At 38.4% G+C, this 20,755-nt stretch overlaps 1 protein-coding gene across 16 annotated transcripts in view; it reads right to left on the bottom strand.

Annotated features, from left to right (window-relative positions):
• cacna1da (calcium channel, voltage-dependent, L type, alpha 1D subunit, a) overlaps nucleotides 1-20,755 on the bottom strand; it is a 96,525-nt gene that overhangs the window by 28,463 nt on the left and 47,307 nt on the right. For 6 of the 16 annotated variants that reach the window (XM_056248518.1, XM_056248519.1, XM_056248527.1 and 3 more), the window contains exons 10-24: nucleotides 18,717-18,791; nucleotides 16,663-16,750; nucleotides 16,503-16,529; nucleotides 15,349-15,509; nucleotides 15,013-15,238; nucleotides 13,999-14,206; nucleotides 13,804-13,924; nucleotides 7,461-7,551; nucleotides 7,311-7,344; nucleotides 7,197-7,227; nucleotides 6,989-7,115; nucleotides 5,818-5,947; nucleotides 3,319-3,378; nucleotides 3,184-3,243; nucleotides 156-262 (exon numbers count right to left, since the gene is read on the bottom strand). In XM_056248518.1, the coding sequence (XP_056104493.1) occupies nucleotides 156-262; nucleotides 3,184-3,243; nucleotides 3,319-3,378; nucleotides 5,818-5,947; nucleotides 6,989-7,115; nucleotides 7,197-7,227; nucleotides 7,311-7,344; nucleotides 7,461-7,551; nucleotides 13,804-13,924; nucleotides 13,999-14,206; nucleotides 15,013-15,238; nucleotides 15,349-15,509; nucleotides 16,503-16,529; nucleotides 16,663-16,750; nucleotides 18,717-18,791 (1,546 nt within the window). The remainder of the gene's footprint in view (nucleotides 1-155; nucleotides 263-3,183; nucleotides 3,244-3,318; nucleotides 3,379-5,817; nucleotides 5,948-6,988; nucleotides 7,116-7,196; nucleotides 7,228-7,310; nucleotides 7,345-7,460; nucleotides 7,552-13,803; nucleotides 13,925-13,998; nucleotides 14,207-15,012; nucleotides 15,239-15,348; nucleotides 15,510-16,502; nucleotides 16,530-16,662; nucleotides 16,751-18,716; nucleotides 18,792-20,755) is intronic. The other 10 variants (XM_056248530.1, XM_056248522.1, XM_056248525.1 and 7 more) reach the window with 6 other exon arrangements.

Raw genomic sequence — 20,755 nt, 5'->3', positions numbered from 1 at the left:
CAGCAAGACGTGGTCCTTGGTCAACTGACTTCATGATGCCATGACTTTTTTAATTAAATTGCAGCTTTTGTGATTTGATAATCACACTAAGCCATATTGCGATTTTGGTTTTATGCCGATTAATCGTGCAGCCTTAAAATATAACCATCACTCACTGAATTCCGAAGGACACCAGCGACACGCCGACCACCAGCAGATCAAGAAGATTAAAGTAGTTCCTGCAGAACGCCCCCTTGTGGAGAAACGCGCCATATGTGGTCATCTAACAAAACAAGCGTAGATGGTCAACAATTGCCCTACCATAATGAAGGACATAGAGAAAACAGTAAATCACACTCTCAGACAGAGTTCACACACACACACACACACTCGCATAGACAGAAACACACATTTACACTCCTTAATATCACTCTTTTTTAAGGGTGGCGTGCTCGGAGTTGGACTAAAGGCGAGATCCTTGCGCTAACTCCGCCAAACCCTCACGGCTTGAGTCAACATGAATGTAGTAGTAAGCTCTGTTTCACAATCCACCACTAGGGGGCCCAGCAATAAAACATGCTGTTTGTTGCCGAGCTTTGAAGGGGACTAACTCATGACAGAAGAAATAAGGATCGACAGAAAGAGTACAGGAGGAAAAGATAAAAGAGCAAGAAAAGAGTCAGAAAGAAAGGGAACCTATCTATCAGGCGATCTGAAATGAGAACTTCCCTTACTGTCACATTCATGTGAGCCGTTTTTTTTTTTTTTTTTTTTTTCCTTGAGAACATTGCGCCCTGTTCCCTCGGCAAGATTCGGTAAAGAAAAGAGGGGGAAGAAGCTCCTACTTTAACTTCATATTCAGCAGGCAGAGAAAAAACCAGCCAAAACCAAAGCAAGTCGCTCCAAAATCATGAATGCAAAGGAGTCGTTTGCTGAATGATTATGAATACAGATGCAACCACACACCACGAAGGCGAGCACTGGGTTACGCGAGCGTTGGCTGCTGATCAGAGACCAATTTTAGATAACTACATAAATCACTTTAGGTGAAAATCTTACAAAATTTTCATAAAACATTTTTTGCTAGAAGTTGCTGGTCCAAGATCAGCACTTATGAGAATCTCTCCACAAAACAAGAGGCTATGTTCAAAATGTAATACCAGCCTACTATTTATTAAATATTAAAAACAATTGAAATCATTTAATAAGTGCAGTTTTCTTTCCTACTGCATGTTAACTCATTTTCAATTGATAATAGCTTATAGAGAAGGACTAAAAGCAAATGGCAATACAACTTTAATTTTGATTTTAAAGGGGTCTTTAAAACTGGGAAGTGAAATGGTTACACAATAAACTATTTAAAAAGCATTATGCTAATATTTTTGTCCCATGATGACCTCATCACCTGAATGCGAGTAGCGTCCTGTTAGCATCTTGAACATAATACTGGGTATTTCACAATAAGTACATTTTGTGTAAAAATGTGTTATATATTTGGCAGTCTGATCACAAATAGGTTAAGAATTATTTCCGGGTTTCTACATTACACAATTATAAGGATTTAATTAAAAGAAAGATACTCTGACTCTTGCACAAGTTATTTTTTATTGTCTAAAAAAATTAAATAAAACTTCTGGTGACACATTCCTGGCAACTAAAATCAACATTTGGAGAACAAGTGTAAAGTTTTCAAATTTAAATTTAAAACAGATTTAAAGTTTTTTAAAGGTTCTGTTTAAACTAAATAATTTCTCAGATTTCCACAAACGGTGTCAATGCGACTCAAATCAGTGTTGTTATTGTTAACTAAAACTACATTTATTAAAAATAAAAAGCTGAAATAAAATAACACATACATAATATATGAAAATGTAAACTTAAAAATTAACGAAAATTAGAAATTTTGCATTGGCAATTAGCTAAAATAAATACTTTAAAGCTACACTGTGTGATTTTTACCCCCATCTAGCGGTGAAAAGGTATATGACCATCCAGTGAATATTAGTTTCTGTTCCTCTCAATTCCGATTTCGTTTTAACTCCTACAGTGGCCAATGTAGTCCAAGATTAACATGGCTTCCAGTTCGACCTCGTCCATGAGTGTTCCTTCAAGTGATGAGGTTATTTTAGAAAACTATTATAATTTGCAGTAATTTAATTTGTCAGGTAACATATAGGTTATTTATATGACATTCGACACGGTTCCATCGAGTGTTAAAACGCGAAAGGCGAAGCTTGAATTAACGGGTATGTCCCTCTTTGGCTAATGTACTTTCAAGATGGAGGGGCAACATGGCGACCGACATTAGAACCCCTTACCCGTATGTATTTTCAATGGCATATTATACACTCACGAGAATACTTTATTACTTGTACGAAGTAAATATACATTAATGAGCACATATATTTTTGAAAGAACTAAGTGTTTTTAGCTAAGAATAAACTAAAAAAGTTACACAGTGTAGCTTTAAGTAATTACTTAATTACTTTAAGTTACTAAAACTGAAAGCTAAATGGAAATATATAGAGAAAATGTGCATATTGTGCACAGTATACATACTATAAACTGCAGGAAGAGAATAATACTGTAGTATGACATTCTGAACACAGCCAGAGAGAATTACTGCAGCTTCATTAAATAACAACTGTGCTGCCCTGTATGGCGCTGGAGGTGGCATTGCATTGATATGCACTCAGTCAAGGGGTTTGAACCATGTTCTGTCCAAGCATGGTTATATTTGCCCCCTCTTTTATGGACTGGAAACGGGCCAATCAGTTATGAAGGCATGAGAGAGGCAGTGTTATTTTCATTTCACAAAGAGTTGCATAGTTTCGTCTTTTTGAATTGCTTTCTTTCCTCAACAAAAAAAAAAAAGCATTTTAGTTTTACAGACACATCCTGTGTGATTTCTCCAGATCGGTTTCCTTCAAAACTTCCTTAACCCCACTTTGACCAATCAGGGTTGAGTTCAAGCCCTGTCACTCTCCCCAAAAGAAAAGTGAAAACCTGACAACTCTTGTGCTGTGTTTGATGAAGATGTGCTTTCATGTTCTGAGACATTTCTTTTCTTTTAGTCTTTTAGTAAAAGAGGTGCCATGGTTTAAAAAAAGAGAAAGAAAAGAGATTGATCAAGCCAGGTAGTACTGAAGTAGCAGGTGACACACATGGAGAGAATGCAGCCAGGCCTGTGTGCCGAGAGGTTACCTTCAACACGATCTCAAATGTAAACATACTAGTGAAGACATAATCTGCATAGCCTAGGACCTGGAATAAACCAGACGGTTACAGCGTTACTGAACATACACAACACACAACACGAGCACAGGGCAGGACATTTACCTTTAACACGATCTCTACAGTAAAGATAGCCGTGAAAGCATAGTCAAAGTAACCAAGTATCTGCAAAGAGCAATGTACATGTTTAACAAAGATCAAGGACATTTAGCAATCATCATTTACCATCAGAATATATATTTAGAATTATAGGTATATGTGGTTTCCTGTAGTTAATTATTAGTCTGTTATGGTAACACCACAGAAACATTACTCTTTCAGTGAAGGAAGTCCTTAGTTGGGAAGGAAAGGGTTAGCAGATATGAAGAGATGAAGGAATAACAGATGCACAAAACATACAACTCCACTAGTTTAATCTCAAATATCACATTTGACTAGGGGTGTAACGGTTCTCTGTATATATATATAAAAAAAAAATCTAACCGTACCGTTCTCCACCAATGGATTGGCACGCACTTGCACCGCGGTTCATCTTAAATTTGACGACGCATCTATAATATGGTTTGATGAAAATATCAACACGTAAAACAGACCGACAGAGTTTGGCTACTGTATATATCTGTCAGATAAGCATTCTGGCTTCCCGATATGTTACAACAGCGATGATCAAAAAACGTGGACAAAACAGTCACTCTTTTTCAATTTAAAATCACACGTTGCTATCTGTGTTTAAACTAAACTCAAATTTAATCGTTCAAGGGGAGGTCGCGAAAGAGAACTCACTGTAAGAAGATGTGTATGTGCACTCATCGGAAGCCGTGTCTCAGACAGCGCTCAAATATTGAGTTCTCTTTCAAGTCTTGCTCTTGAACGGACAGATTCACACAAAAAACATGTCAACATGCCCGTCTTGGCGAGTATCCTAGCAAACGTCGAAGGTTATGTCATAAGTGAACGTAAACAGTGGAGAAAGAGGACGTATGTGTACAGTATCAGGATCTTGGATCCGTGCATTACGTCTTAAAGTGACAGCAGCCTAATATTCCTCCTGTTTTTAATGTTAATCAAACAACAAAAGACAAAAAAAAAATCACTCACTGCTCTTGACTGAATAGCATTAGTAACTTTAATAATGATTCATCTTTATTTAATTTATACAGTGAAGAGTATGTGCAATGTTATTTTACATTTGATTACTTTCTGGACCTGAAACACCTGAAAAACCTGAAAAGCACGGTTTATATTTTTTTGTATCTTTGCTCTATCATAATTATTTTGTGCTGTTGCTTATTTGGTTTTATTTTCAGTTTTTTTATTCCAGTACCTTTTTTCCCTGAACATAGCACATACCAAACCATACCGAAACCCTGAAACCGTGATAAAAACCAAACTGTGAATTATTTGAACCGTTACACCCCTACATTTAACCCTTTTAAAGGGGCACTTGGCAACTCTAGTCATTTCTTTGCTGATTATCACTTTTGTTGTGGCATGTTTTCTCATCGAGCTCCCCCTACAGCTGTGCGGCGTATATTTTCACAACACTGTCATAAAAAACCTCACTTGCGGCACCTTCCTCTCGCTTTCTACTGCTGATCATGTGCATTTGTTATTATCGAAGCCGGCCAACTTTATCGTGTGAAGCTGTGTCTACCGAGTGGGTAATACATCATACACAGTATCATAGAATTATGTCGAATTGCCATTAAGCAGTTCGTGTTTCTCGCTCGTTCTCGGTTCTCACGAGACTTCCTATTTCCAACTTACCGGGACGTTAGTCCCGATGTTGCAAGGTTGGTTTTCCGCCTGGGAACACTGGGGGGAGTGGGGAAAGTCACCATTCTCTCCAGAACAGGTTATTAAACCATTCAAATTATTTCTAAACGGTTTTATTAAGTTGAAAAAGTTGCCAAGTGCCCCTTTAAAGGGTTAGTTCAGCCAGAAATGAAAATTCTGTCATTTGCTCACCCTCATGTTGTTCCAAATCCATGAGGATTTTGTTCATCTTCAGAACACAAATGAAGATCTTTTAATGAAATTTGAGAGATATCTGTGCCTCCATTGAAAGTCCATTCACCCAAAACACTTCAAAAACTTCAAAAAGAGATTAAGAGACACGATTGCTTTATATGAACAGATTTAATTTACATTTAATTTAAATATAAACATTGATCAACGATGAAGACAGAAATCTCTCAGATTTCCTTAAAATATCTTAATTTGTGTTCCTAAGATGAATGAAAGTCTTACACGTTTGGAACGACATGAGATTGAGTAACATATAATTACTTGTAAACATACTTGTTTTACTTTATCTGTAAATGCTTTGGAAAGCTCTTATTTAATCATAAAATTAAATAATAAAAATAATAAATGTTTTTTTATATATATATTTACAATCTGAGTACATAAACTACATAACTCTTAACCAAAAACAAAACAAACAAAAACCCTTGCACTTATGCTTGATCGTAACACTAAACTTTCGTTTACAATCTTGTTACAGTTGAATATATTGAGAATGAATATGTTTTGGACATTAATGAATAATGTGACATTTGCAGAACCAAATAGCTTCTGTATGCGTGCGCAAGTTGTACTCACGATATTCCGGGCAGAGAAGTTTCTGATTGGGTCCTCAGCGGCCAAGGAGGCGGAGCTTAGCATAATGAACACGAGGATGAGGTTGGTGAAGATGTGGTGGTTTATCAGCTTGTGGCAGGCGACTCGAATTCTACAGAGAGAGAGAGAGAGAGAGAGAGAGAGAGAGAGAGAGAGAGAGAGAGAGAGAGAGAGAGAGAGAGAGAGAGAGAGAGAGAGAGAGAGAGAGAGAGAGAGAGAGAGAGAGAGAGAGAGAGAGAGAGAGAGAGAGAGAGAGAGAGAGGAGGAGACACTGAAAAACATCTTAAACACTATTTGTGTGTTCAAGATCCAGAAGCATCAAATGTGTAGAAAAAAAGCTTTTCTAAGCAATTAAAACAATAAAATAATTTGCCTTGTGCCTTGTTATTGAACATGATTTAATTGAAATGGAAAAACAAGTCTGACGCTTGATCAGGTTTTTCTTATATTGTCCAAAACGATAAACTGATGCTGTGGTGACACATTAATGGCAACTAAAATGAACATCTGAAGAACAAATTTGCCATGTTTGTGTGACAGGCTCTGTTCAAACAGAAGTCTAGTCATTTTAATGAAATTAAGATTTTCTCCAACGGTGTTACTATAACTCAAAACAGTGTCGTTAATGTTTTCGGTAACTGAAAAAGCTGAAATAAATTTTTTTTTATTTTTTTTTTTTATTACATTTAAACAAAAAATTGAAATGTTTCCTTTGCCCTTAAGATTAGTACTTAATATTATTAAAACTAAAACTGAAAAAAAAAAAAAATTAAAGCTAAATAGAAATAATAAAAAAAACGAATAAAATGACAAAAGCACATAACAAAATCACAAAGACTTAAACTAAAATGAAAATTGAAAATATCAAAATAAAGCTAATCCAAAATATTAACAAATACTATATTAGCATATAAATAATACTAAAATAAAATGCCAGCAACTCCAAGTCATGGGTTTGATTCTCAGGGAATGCATAAATGGATATGAATACCTTGAATGCAATATAAGCTGTTTTGGATAAAAGTATCTGCCAAATGCATAAACATAATGTAAAAAGACTGATTCAGAAATGAAGTGTGTGTAAACGTTTACATGGGTCTTTGTTCCTGTCTAGTTGTGTGTATGTTTGAGCAGACGTCAATGTGACACATACGGGTTTGTGTTGCTAAAGATGAAGAACGCACTGCCCTCTGGGATTGGAGTGATTTTCTCCTTCTTAACAAGCTCTGAGATCTGTGGACGGGGCCCCGCAGGAACGTCCGGCTCTTCTTCTTCCTCCTCTGTTACACGGACACGATGATCAGGACAAGTATATAAAAAAAATCATCTTGGATGTGCAACGACATGATGTAGTTCTTTACCTGCGTTTTCCTTCTCGTCCTCCTCTCCAGCCTGAAGGAAAGAAAGCAACGCTATAATATCCTACTACTAACACAAAAACACATAAAACACAAAAACAGGCACAAACTAGTTACCTTGGCATCATCTTCATTTTCATCAATTTCCTCACTTGGGGAAAAAAGGCACGAAAACAAGAACTGTAAAATGCAGCACACGAGCAGTGGAACCTAGATCCAGGCCCTCAATGTTTGATTAAATGACCTCTACAAGTTTTTATCATTTACCATTTCTTCTTATCGTCGGTGTCTGTGTTCAGAGACTCCGCGTCTGCAAGGTTGTCCACAGCGATAGCCAAGAACACATTCAGAAGAATGTCTAGGTGTCAATGTGTTAAGTAAACCAACAGCTTTATACTGTAATGCTCATAAGACACAACACAATTTTGCAATGCAATACTACCAGAGCTCAATATTTTATTCAATATACTGTCTTGACATTATGAAATAGCAAACTACAAAAAAGTTACTGTTTGCAAACTGCTATATACTGAACCAAAACTTCTTTAGTTAAGGTTTTTTTGTTTGTTTCATTTTTGGAGATTGACAGATCAGGTCACTGTGAACTGTGGGAATATGAAGCAAATAACAGCAGACAGGTTTAGAATGATATGATGATGATTAAATTGTATGATCAAATCTATTTCTTAAAGCTATAAACCTTTGTGTTTACATTTTTTCATTACATTTAATTTGCACATTGTCTACACACAGGGGCGGCGCCAGATAATTTTTAACGCAGGTGCTGAGGGGGTGCTAGATCATTGACAGGGGGAGCTGCGCAATTACCCTCTATATATATATATATATATATATATATATATACATACACACACACACACTAGGCTTGGGCGGTATCCAAATTTTGATACCGTCAAACCTCCTCCCTATTTTACCGCGGTATACGGTATTACCGCGTGACTAATTAAAAATTATGACATAAGGCTCAGACGGCATCACCAAACTGTTGGTTTGTGCAGGGATGAGTCACAATGTTCGAATATTCAATTATTTGATTTCATTATAGAATATGGAATAGGTTGTGGGATTATAGTCTATAAAAAATCCCCATGTTTTCCGTTCTGATGCGGTGGTGACACGTTCAACCAGAGGGTGGCGATGCCAATAATGCATCTAAAAGCTGTCAATCAACTCTCAGACAACAGGAGAAGATGCACATTGTCTCACACCAGAGCATGTGAGCGGAGTGGTAATATTTCCTCCAGAGCAGAGAGCGCATTTCTGAAGATCACGCGCCGCGTGCTCAGTCCACTCAGCGTCGCGCGCTCAGAACGCCCGCAGTGACATGCTGGTTAGAAAACATGTGAAGTAGGGCTGCCCGTGCACGACTAAAGTTTTTTTTTTTTTCTAGTTGACTAGTAGTAGTTGATTTAAGCCATTAGTCTAATCACATATTTATATTGATTAAATTACTTAAATATATATAGGAGAGAATGCTAAACCATAATGAGCGTTTTCGTAATATATTGCCTATTCTGCATCTCAAAGCACGCATAAAGCTTGCCACAAAGAAACGGCAAAAGTAATTAGTATGCATGAAACATTTGAATTGTTTATTAATAAAAAACTTTCTATGTCAGTGGCTGCACAGATAAAGTTTACGATGCAGACTCGCATCTTCGCAGTAGTGAACACGCATAGAGAGAAATGCACACTTCATATGAATTAGCCTACAGAGAGCAGCCCGTTTCTTTTAGTTTTTAATTGTTTTGTTTAAAAGTAGACATTTCAAGCTTACTATATATATACACTTCTCAGATATTTAAGGCATCTATCTTATACGCTGAGTTTCGTTTTTTTTAGGAGACGCGCTCCAGTTCACGCGCCGGCTTATATTGTCTAATATATATGCTTCTTATTTATTAATCCAGGCAATTCGTTGATGAAACATTGATTAAAATGAAGATACAATTTATACAAAACGAAATTCACTTTAAGGAAAGGCTTTCTACAAAACAAAACGTAATAAGTGGTCAAAAATCATGTCTGATCCATTCCAAATGTTTTCCGATATTGGGCATCTTATGATCCAATCTTATTCATCTTACTCATGCTGTTCAATTTTCATAATCAGCATAGATGTAAAAAAACAAACAAACAAACAAACATTATAATATTTTAACAAAAATGAAATTAAATGATACGGCCCCCCCGACCTGAACCCGAGCGGTGTTCAGTTATTGGACTTCTGTGCTAGTTACAGTTTGTCCATAACGAACACCATGTTCAAGCATAAGGGTGTCCATCAGTGCACGTGGCACCAGGACACCCTAGGTCGTAGGTCGATGATCGACTTTGTGGTCGTTTCATCTGACCTGCGGCCGTATGTCTTGGACACTCGGGTGAAGAGAGGGGCGGAGCTGTCAACTGATTATTGACATTGGTGAGTTGGATCCGATGGCGGGGGAGGAAGCTGGACAGACACGGCAGACCCAAGCGTACTGTAAGGGTTTGCTGGGAACGTTTGGCCGAATCTCCTGTCAGAGAGATCTTCAACTCCCACCTCCGGCAGAGCCACGACCGGATCCCGAGGGAGGCTGGAGATATTGAGTCTGAGTGGACCATGTTCTCCGCCTCCATTGTCGAAGCGGCGGCTCGGAGCTGTGGCCGTAAGGTCTCCGGTGCCTGTCGAGGCGGCAATCCCCGAACCCGGTGGTGGACACCGGAAGTAAAGGATGCCGTCAAGCTGAAGAAGGAGTCCTATCGGGCCTGGTTGGCTTGTGGGACTCCTGAGGCAGCTGACAGGTACTGGCAGGCCAAGCGGACTGCAGCCCGGGTGGTTGTGGAGGCAAAAACTCGGGCCTGGGAGGAGTTCGGTGAGGCCATGGAGAAGGACTATCGGCTGGCCTCGAAGAGATTCTGGCAAACTGTCCGGCGCCTCAGGAGAGGGAAACAGTGCCCTACCAACGCTGTTTACAGTGGAGGTGGGCAGCTGTTGACCTCAACTGGGGATGTCGTCGGACGGTGGAAGGAATACTTCGAGGATCTCCTCAATCCCGCCGTCACGTCTTCTATTGAGGAAGCAGAGGCTGGGGGCTCAGAGGTGGACTCGTCCATCACCCTAGCTGAGGTCACCGAGGTAGTCAAGAAACTCCTCGGTGGCAAGGCACCGGGGGTGGATGAGATCCGCCCTGAGTACCTCAAGTCTCTGGATGTTGTGGGGCTGTCTTGGCTGACACGCCTCTGCAGCATCGCAGAGTTTGCCCAACCAGTCCACATGTGCTTTGTGGATTTGGAGAAGGCATTCGACTGTGTCCCCCGAGGCGGCCTGTGGAGGGTGCTCTGGGAGTATGGGGTCCCGGGTCCTTTGCTAAGGGCTGTCCGGTCCCTGTATGACCGAAGCAGGAGCTCGGTTCGCATTGCCGGTAGTAAGTCAGACTGCTTCCCGGTGCATGTTGGACTCCGGCAGGGCTGCCCTTTGTCGCCGGTTCTGTTCATAATTTTTATGGACAGAATTTCTAGGCGCAGCCAGGGGCCGGAGGGTGTCAGGTTTGGGGACCACGCGATTTCGTCTCTGCTCTTTGCGGATGATGTTGTCGTGTTGGCCCCCTCACACCAGGACCTTCAGCATGCACTGGGACGGTTTGCAGCCGAGTGTGAAGCGGCTGGGATGAGAATCAGCGCCTCCAAATCCGAGGCCATGGTCCTCAGTCGGAAAAGGGCGGCTTGCTCACTTCAGGTTGGTGGAGAGATCCTTCCTCAAGTGGAGGAGTTTAAGTATCTTGGGGTTTTGTTCACGAGTGAGGGAAGGATGGAACGGGATATTGACAGACGGATCGGTGCAGCTTCTGCAGTAATGCGGTCGATGTACCGGTCTGTTGTGGTGAAGAAAGAGCTGAGCCGTAAGGCAAAGCTCTCGATTTACCGGTCAATCTACGTTCCTACTCTCACCTATGGTCATGAGCTTTGGGTCATGACCGAAAGGACAAGATCCCGGATACAGGCGGCCGAAATGAGCTTTCTCCGCAGGGTGGCTGGGCGATCCCTTAGAGATAGGGTGAGAAGCTCGGTCACTCGGGAGGAGCTCAGAGTAGAGCCGCTGCTCCTCCACATCGAGAGGGGTCAGCTGAGGTGGCTCGGGCATCTGTTTCGGATGCCTCCTGGACGCCTTCCCGGGGAGGTGTTCCGGGCACGTCCCACTGGGAGGAGACCCCGGGGAAGACCTAGGACACGCTGGAGAGACTATGTCTCCCGGCTGGCCTGGGAACGCCCCGGAAGAGCTGGAGGAAGTGTCCAGGGAGAGGGAAGTCTGGGCATCTCTGCTTAGACTGCTGCCCCCGCGACCCGGCCCCGGATAAGCGGAAGAAGATGGATGGATGGATGGATGGATGGATGGATGAAATTAAATGCGCTTATTTAATGGCTACAACACACAAGTGGGCCTGACTCTCTAAATATTGAAACAATTAACATTAACAATGCTGAAATGCAGTTAATTAATAGTAAATATTAACTGATTTAATTAAGTGTTACCGATTTTTTATACACCGATTCAGAGGTCTTGCTGTGTACTTTAATAACCAAACAATACTAAATACACCACAGGTCTCGTGAGTTCAGTGTTGGACATGTCAGTTGTTTTAACATTAAAGTGAATGGTTAAAATGAGTCATTCGTTTGCGTATGGGACGTGTCATTAGTGGACGTCTACGGCACGCTTGTGTGATTATCTCGGCAGTTTGGACATCGCAAGATTTGCATCAATACAGAAAACATATCACTGGATAGGTTTTTTCGTTTATTGAAATGTGGTTTAGGTCAGCTGAATGGGCGGAACGCTTTTTAGAGATAAGCAACGTGTTTTTTTTTAGCACAATTCACACACCGCGGTAATTCAGGAGAACAAATCTCCAAATGCTCCACGTGAAACTGCGGTCTACCGACCTTTTACTATCGTGTCAATTGATTTTGATTAATATGCGCGAGAAGTGTTTGAAGACGTGAGAGTGCGCACGGCCGGGGCTCTCTCTCTCTGCTCGTGATGCGCCCTGTCAAGCGCAGCAGTCATTCTATTCTACATCACTCACCGATCAAAAAAGGCTTTGGCGGGACAAAAATTTGCCGTTTATTATGTCGAAATACCGAGATATTATTTTGAAATAACGACTTAATATCTCGAAATAACATATATTTGAATATAATTGATTCTAGACATTATTTCGGGGGGTGCTATCGGGGTGCTTTGGTCTTTCTTGGGGGTGCTGAAGCACCTGCTAGCCCCTCCCTAGCGCCGCCCATGTCTACACATAACAAACAAACACTACCGTTCAAAAGTTTGGGGTCTGGAATTTTTTTTTTTTTATGTTTTTGTCTCTTTAAGTCTCTTATGCTCACCAAGGCTGCATTTATTTAATCAAAATACAGTAAAAACAGAAATCTTGTGAAATATTATTTCAACTTAAAATAACCGTTTTTTACATTTTAATATATTTTAAAATGTAATTTATTCCTCTGATATAAAAGCTGATTCATTACAGTCCTCCAGTCTTCAGTGTCACATGATCCTTCAGAAATCATTCTAATATGCTGATTTGCTGCTCAAGAAACATTTATTTATTATTATCAATGTTGAAAACAGTTGTGCTGCTATATATATATATATATACACTACCGTTCAAAAGTTTGGGGTCAGTGAGAATTTTATTTTTATTTTTTGGAGGAAAGAAATCAATACTTTTATTTATCAAGGAATAATTAATTTGATCGAAAGTGACATTAAAGACATTTATAATGTTACAAAAGTCTTTTGAACTTCCTATTCATCAAAGAATCAAAAAAAAAAAAAAAAAAAACTGTACAACTGACAGACCAACAACTGTTTCAACATTGATAATAATAATAAATGTTTCTTGAGCATCAAATCTTCATATTATACTGATTTGTGAAGGATCATTTGACACTGAAGACACTGACACTGGTGATGCTGAAAATCCAGCTTTGATCACAGGAATAAATTACACTTTACTATATATTCACACAGAAAACAGCTGATTTACACTGGAATAATATTTAATACTATAACTGATTTTTGTTGTATTTTTAATCAAATAAGCGCAGCCATGGTTAGCAGAAGAGAATTCTTTTAAAAGTATTTAAAATCGTACCGACCCCAAACTTTTGAACGGTAATGTATATATATATATATATATATATATATATATATATATAAATAAATAAATATATATACACACATATATATATATATATATATATATATATATATATATATATATATATATATATATATATATAAGTAATTAGGCACTAGGGTTCAACTGCCTCATTCAAGACAAAAACATTAATGGGGCGGGACTTAACTCTCTGATTCTAGGGTAACATCCCAGGAACTGAAACTACAAACTTTCCTCTCGCACCCAAGATAGTTAAAAACTAATCTACAATTAGCCGCACAATTAGGCTTACACCAACATGTCTGACGTCTAAGAAGATGAATTGACTCCTTAAGGTAATGACAAAAAAAAAATCCCTTTGTTTTTCTGTTTCCTTTTTTGGCTTCATTAGGAAGTCAGCAGCAGTAAGAGGAGGATACAGTTTCCACAGATGAAGAGAATGATGAAGTAGATGCACACGATCATTCCTGACGATGACGGGCCACCGTATGCCATAATTCCATCGTACATGACGGCATTCCAGTCTTCACCGGTCAAAATCTGAGAACATTGTTGCACATGAGCAAACACATATCCCATTAAAATGGCATTTAAAAAAAGACACACATACACACCTGAAACACAGTGAGCAAGGCCTGAGGGAAGTTGTCAAAGGTGCTCCTCTTCGTTTGTGTCTCGTCGAAGTTAAACTTGCCACCGAACACCTGCATACCGAGGAGGCTGAAGATGATGATGAAGAGGAAGAGCAGCAGCAATAGAGATGCGATGGACTTCATGGAGTTCAGCAGAGATGCCACCAAGTTACTGAGAGACGCCCAATGACTAAAGGCAAAAAGCAAACTGTGTAAAAAAAAGTGTTCTGAGCCCTGCAAAAATGTCTTCTTTCTTAAATCTCATTCTGTCAAAAAACAGGACGAACTATAAGTGCCCCATTATTCTTTTTCAGATATTACCTTTCATGCAGTGTGTAATATAGCTGTTTGTGATTGTAAACGGTCTGCAAAGTTTCAAAGATTAATTCAATTGATTCAAAGATTCATAATAAATGGGGCTATTGTCTCCCAAAAGAAAGAACAGATTCTGAACCGCACAATGCCATAATGCAAGCCTATAATCTCATTGGCTGCCCGTGAAAAACGTCTACTTTGACCCTCAAACACTGTAGATGTAGCTGAGGCCTGGAAGAGTTTGGTTTGTGTTGTCGACACGTCGAGAAGACGCTGTTTTCTGCGCTGTAAAAGCAAATTTACTTTACATGCACCTCCGAAGAATGAGGACTTGTGTTAGAATTGATACAGTAAAATCAATGACATCATTATTGTTAGTATCGCTATCAAGTGCTGAGGAAGCCTCTGGAGCTGAAATTCAGATATGGCAATGGGTGTTTCATTTCTGACATGTGCTGTAAGTGGTGACCAATCACAACAACTGGGCCATCTGACCAATCAGAGCAGAGTTGGCTCACAGAAAGGGGAGTTTAGAGAGACCGAATCCTTTATCATACCATTTCAGACACTGCGAGAAAAGTATATTATGAGAAAATTAAAGTGTTTTTTGAAGTTGAATGCATGTAAATCTATTGTAGAAGACAAAATTAGGAACACAATTTTCAGTTTCCGATCCCTTACCGTGTGACTTTAAAGATCCTGAGAAGTCGTACACATCGAAACACTGAGATGCCGAGAGGCGACATGATCTCTAACTCCACTAGGATCGTCTCAGTTATGCCACCGCACACCACAAAGCAGTCAAAACGATTAAAGAGAGACACAAAATAAGCCTGCAGGCCCAGACTGTACATCTTCACCAACATCTCGCATGTGAACAGAGCCAGCAGCACTTTATTGGCCACGTCTACAAGAGAAAACCGATCGGGGTCAGAAAAGAGAGGATACAGTGAGAACATGAAGCAGTCATGATCTTTTACACTCATTGCGTTGAGTACAAATACATGCAGAGCTCACCCTGTACTTGTGTGAGCCACATGGGCTGGTTGTAATGTTCTGATGAGATGGTCAAAGTGTTGAGGAACACCAGGATGATCACAAGCCAATAGAACGGCACAGATTTCACAGCCAAACGACAGTTCCTTCGACACAAGCGGTTCCAGCGACGCCAGCGCCGACTGAAAGAGGAGGCAGTGAAGTCAGACAACATAGACACAAGAAGAAATGAAAATAGAATGATGCATTGAAAGGAGAGATTGAACACTGGATAGAACGCCTGAACTCTGAATAATAGATGTTAGAATGCAAGAGAGACAAAATGGTGGGATAGATAGAACACTCAATCGAGCGCTAAATAGAACAATAGAATGCTACTGTAGATAGACAGGATGCTACAACTAAACAGAACACTAGAATGATAGAATGCTGGATAAATAACACACAGATAGAATTACAGAACACTAGCTAGAACACTAGATAGAAAGGACACCACAACATTAGAATACTAGAGCACTTGACAGAACCCTAAAGTGATAAAAAGAACACTAGATAGAGCATTGCAATGCTAGTCTGAACGTTAGATTATTAGATAGGTATGCATTAAAATTATAAATAGAGCAACACTACAAAACATAAAACAAACTATAAAACAACAGAACGCTATATATTATATACGGCAGAATGATTGAATGCTAGATAAACAGAGCAAGACACAAAGCAATAGACAGAATACTAGAACACTATATTGGAGAATGCTAAAATGATAGAATACTACAGTGCTAGATAGACAGAATGCTGGCTAGACAAATAGCATTTTAGATAGAAAGCTAGCTAGCTAACTAGACAGATAGCTGGAATGTTAACTAGCTAAACAGATAGCTGGGATGCTAGCTGTAATGTTAACTAGCTAAACAGATAGCTGGAATGCTAGCTGGAATGTTAGCTAGCTAAATAGCATTTTAGATAGAAAGCTAACTAGCTAACTAGACAGATAGCTGGAATGTTAACTATCTAAACAGATAGCTGCAATGCTAGCTGTAATGTGAGCTAGCTAAACAGACAGACAGATAGAGCATGCAAGCTCACAGTAATACATGCAAATAACATGTAAATACATGCAATAACATGTAAATAAACTGACATTAGCATGTATTAATCACATCTTTACTGACCTGCACTTTGATTTTGAAATTTTTTGACTGTAAATTGAAACAAATTGTAAAGTTAAAAAAGAAACCAGAGTATTCATATACCTCCTTGATACAGCATATTACAATGATTCATTAATGATGAAATAAAAATCAATTCATGTGTATTTGTGAGTTTTCTCACCATGTTGGGCCGCAACATGTCACCTTCTCTTCTTCTCCTTTCTCATTCTCTGTATTCATGGATTCGGTCTCACTCGCCGGCATACTCGCTATTGTGTTACAAACACAAGGTTCAGCACACACGCAATTAAAACACTCAACACACAGTTCAAACATTCTCAGTCAAATTTAGTGGACAAGAACTTGACAAGATTGTTTATCTTTCTGAGAAATATTTAACAAGAAAGATGTCATTTTTAAATGCATCCAGAGTGAAACAGAAATTCTTAAAGAAATATAATTTGCACTGTTTGAAAAAAAACCCCCAGAAAATTACATATTTTCTGTGATAAATATATGTTTTATTACATATGAATATAAGTCAGTATAAACACAATTTCTAAGCTCTGACATTATGATGTAATTTGATCTTGAGCCTTCGGTTTACCAACACATGACTTTTTGGAGACACTTTACAATAAAGTTGTGTACAATAGAATTGTGTATGTTAATGGAATAGATAACATAATTGGACAATGATTGGACTCCAACGCCCGAGAGCACCACGGCGCATGTGTGTTGTATTGGCACGAGGGTGGACGTTGTTGCGTGAACGCGCATTGGAGAATAATATTGTGTAATAAAGTGGTAAATTATGTGTTTTTTGCGCAAACAAAGCACTGACGTCTCTTTGGAAAATTGAGGTTAAACCACTGAAGTCAAATGGAGTATTTTAAAGATGTCTTTACTACCTTTCTGGGGCTTGAAAGTGTTAGTTGCATAGGCTGTCAATGGAGGGATAGAAAGCTCTCAGATTTCATCTTAAAAATCTTCATTTGTGTTCCGAAGATGAACAAAAGTCTTACGGGTTTGGAACGGCATGAGGCTGAATAATTAATGAAAGAATTAAAATTTTTGGGTGAACTAACCGTTTAATATTAGTTAATAAAAATGTTTATGTTCATGTTAGTTCACAGTGCATTAACTAATGTTAACAGATACAACATTTGATTTTTAAAATATATAGATGTATATGTTGAGATTAACATTAACTAAGATTAATAAATGCTGTAGAAGTATTGCTCATTGTTAGTTCATGTTAACTGTTAACAAATAAGACCTTATTGTAAAGTGTTATCAATTCTTTATAAAAAAGTCCTGAAGGAAAAAAAAAAACATTAAAATGTAAAATGTAATTTTAATGTAAAACATTCAAATTAGTGCAACTCGACATGGTTTATGTAAGACATTTGTCATTAAGCAGAAAATCATAATGTAAAGTGTTTTTATATGACAGCTCAATTATAGTCAGTCTGTATCTGTGCTGAGAGATATTTATAGAAATCGAATTAAAAGGGCGATAGTTCAATCATGACTTCAGTAATGGTAAAACAAAAGGCCGCTTGAGGGGAAAAGTTCAAAATATATGTTCTGCTCAGCCCTCACATTCCCTCAGGATATACGGATATATTCTGACACATCCAAAGACAGTAATAAGCGAGTGTGATCAGACTTTTTGTGACTTCTCTATAAACTGCTGACCATGAGCCTGGTGATCTGGGTTTAACCTCATTTCTATGTTAGAAACTCGCTGTCACTGTTTTAAAGCGGGATTTTTTAAGTTGTAGAGACGCTGCGCTCCCACTCCTGCCGGATCTGATCTCTGACTCACTCTGATTTTGAGAGAATGACAATGAGAAGACTAAATTAGTACAGGAAGGAGGAAACGGGCAAGCGAGGATTTTCATAACGCTAATGCTGAGGAAAAACTGTTGGGTACAAACAGCATATAGGCGCTGACGGTCATAGAGAAGGAAAACACACACATTTGCAAAGCACAAGTAGTGCATTCACACACCATAGCATCCGCATAAGCATCACACACATAGACATATTATTAGCTTCACAACATACTTTGGGCATACAAATAGGACATTTGTGCCTAAGTCAATGAGTAATACATATCTCTTTTCAAATTAAACAAACTCTATGTAAGGCTTCTAACAGGTAATATTCATGAATATCATCAAGTTATCACACATATGAGAGGGACAGAAGGGTGGGAGGGAGATTTACCATGAGTGTCAGAGGACTGGCTGAACCAGCCAAACCCTTTCTTCTTCTTCTCCATGAGGCTGGCCAATGTAACCCCTTCATTTCCCATGCAACCAAAGCCCATGCATGATTTACACAGCACAGCACAGCCGTGGCATGGTCACGAGGGCGAGAACGAGTAGCCACATCGACACAGGTTAAAGCACGGGAACAAGAACAGCACCAAACACAACAATTAACAACAGTAAACAACAACAACAACATCAACATTGAGGCAACTGGTCTGCTGGATGGGAGCAAAGGATGAAGGGTAGTTAGTTAACAGTGAGCAAGAGCAGGTTATTAGGAACAGGGTGCAATGAATTCAATGAAAACATAGGAACATATAGCGAGGGTCCAAATGTTGAGATTCGATGGTGCAGATGTTTGCGTGTGTGTATGATATGAAGCTGACCTCTGACCTCGATGCCCCCCACATACATTCATGGAAGTTCATCAGTACTTAAAGTTCAGAAAAAATAAGTTAAGTAAAGAAACGTTGTCACTGATTATATTTTTGAAACCAATCTTATTATTTCTCACACTGCTCAATTGCATACTGCTATTTCTCATAAGGCCGCACAATTAATTAAATTAAAACTACAGTATGGTCTTGTAACCACAAAAAGTGGTACGGGGTCAATATGGAGATGAAATTGTTTGCTTGGAGATTCAAGCTATTATTTATACAGTACTTTGAAAATGAACAATTTACTGCTAATTTTACATCTAAAATCACCAGAAATATAACGGGTACATGGCAGACCAATTAAATAACATATGCTAAATATTGCAAATATTTTTTATATGTGGTTTTATGCTGTTTTGTGATATCTAAGCAACAGCAATGAGATGTTGAATATTATCATATCAGTTCAAACACAGTTCAAATAACAAATTAACTGCAAATATGATGACGACTAATTCATGTCAAAACAAAAATCTATTTTTATTCAATGTCTTTGTCTTGTTTTTCAGTAAAAATATTCAAACAACCCATAAAAACAGGGACCAATGTGCTGCATCAATATGATGGGATTTTCACCCATATTTAGAATCCACAATGCATTGTGTTGTTTTAGGGTTAAAGGAAATGCAGATTATTTAGAGTTCATTTATATAATAAAAATCAGCATATTAGAATGATTTCTGAAGGATCATGTGACACTGAAGACTGGAGTAACGACGCTTATGATTAAGTAACGAATCAGTTTTGCATCACTGGAATAAATTACATTTAAAATATATTAAAATAGAAAACAGCTATTTTAAATTGTAATAATATCTCACAATACTGTTTTTTGAGCAAAAAAAAAAAAGCAGCTTTAATGATCCCAAAATTTGAATAGTAGTGTATATATAAATTACACAATTTTACATATAAATTACAACTTAAATACTGTAGGTGGCAAATATAACTATATTATTAATATCAAATGTTTCTAGAAATAGTGCAGTTCATTGAAAAGTCAAAGTATTCTTTATTAAATCTATAATTACAGAAGTAATGAGTTTATTTATAAAACTTGTTTATAAGTGCATTTTATTTTCAATTGTATGTGTTAGAGGTGTAACGGTTCACAAAATTCACGGTTCGGTTCGATACGAAACACTTGTGTCACGGTTCGGTTCGGTACGGTTCCGATACAGCAAAAATAAAGAAATGCCAGAGAAATTTTCTAATAATTTTTTCTTATATTTTTATTAAAACTAACATCATAAAGTATGATATTTTTTTACTTTGAGCAATGATGGAGCTATACTTGACTTTTCTTAGGAGCATATAAAACAAAACAGCTCCTTGGACAAAATGAAATGTAATGTAGTAGGTTTAATTTAGTTCAGATTAACATTTGAGGGCAGCAATTGTATTCATGATGTCAAAATAAAACCGACGTGATGTTACTTGAAAGCATTATAGCCTACTATTCCTGCCAAACGTCCATGGTTGCAGTTAGTAGTGTTAAATCCATGGTGAATATTGTTGATCTGTGGACACTGGATAGTTCGTTGATGGCACA

This window comes from Rhinichthys klamathensis, unplaced genomic scaffold (assembly GCF_029890125.1).
Source record: "Rhinichthys klamathensis goyatoka isolate OS25496 unplaced genomic scaffold, OSU_Roscu_1.1 h1tg000056l_1, whole genome shotgun sequence".
NCBI lineage: Eukaryota > Metazoa > Chordata > Actinopteri > Cypriniformes > Leuciscidae > Rhinichthys > Rhinichthys klamathensis.
This window is presented reverse-complemented; position numbering and strand designations above follow the sequence as displayed.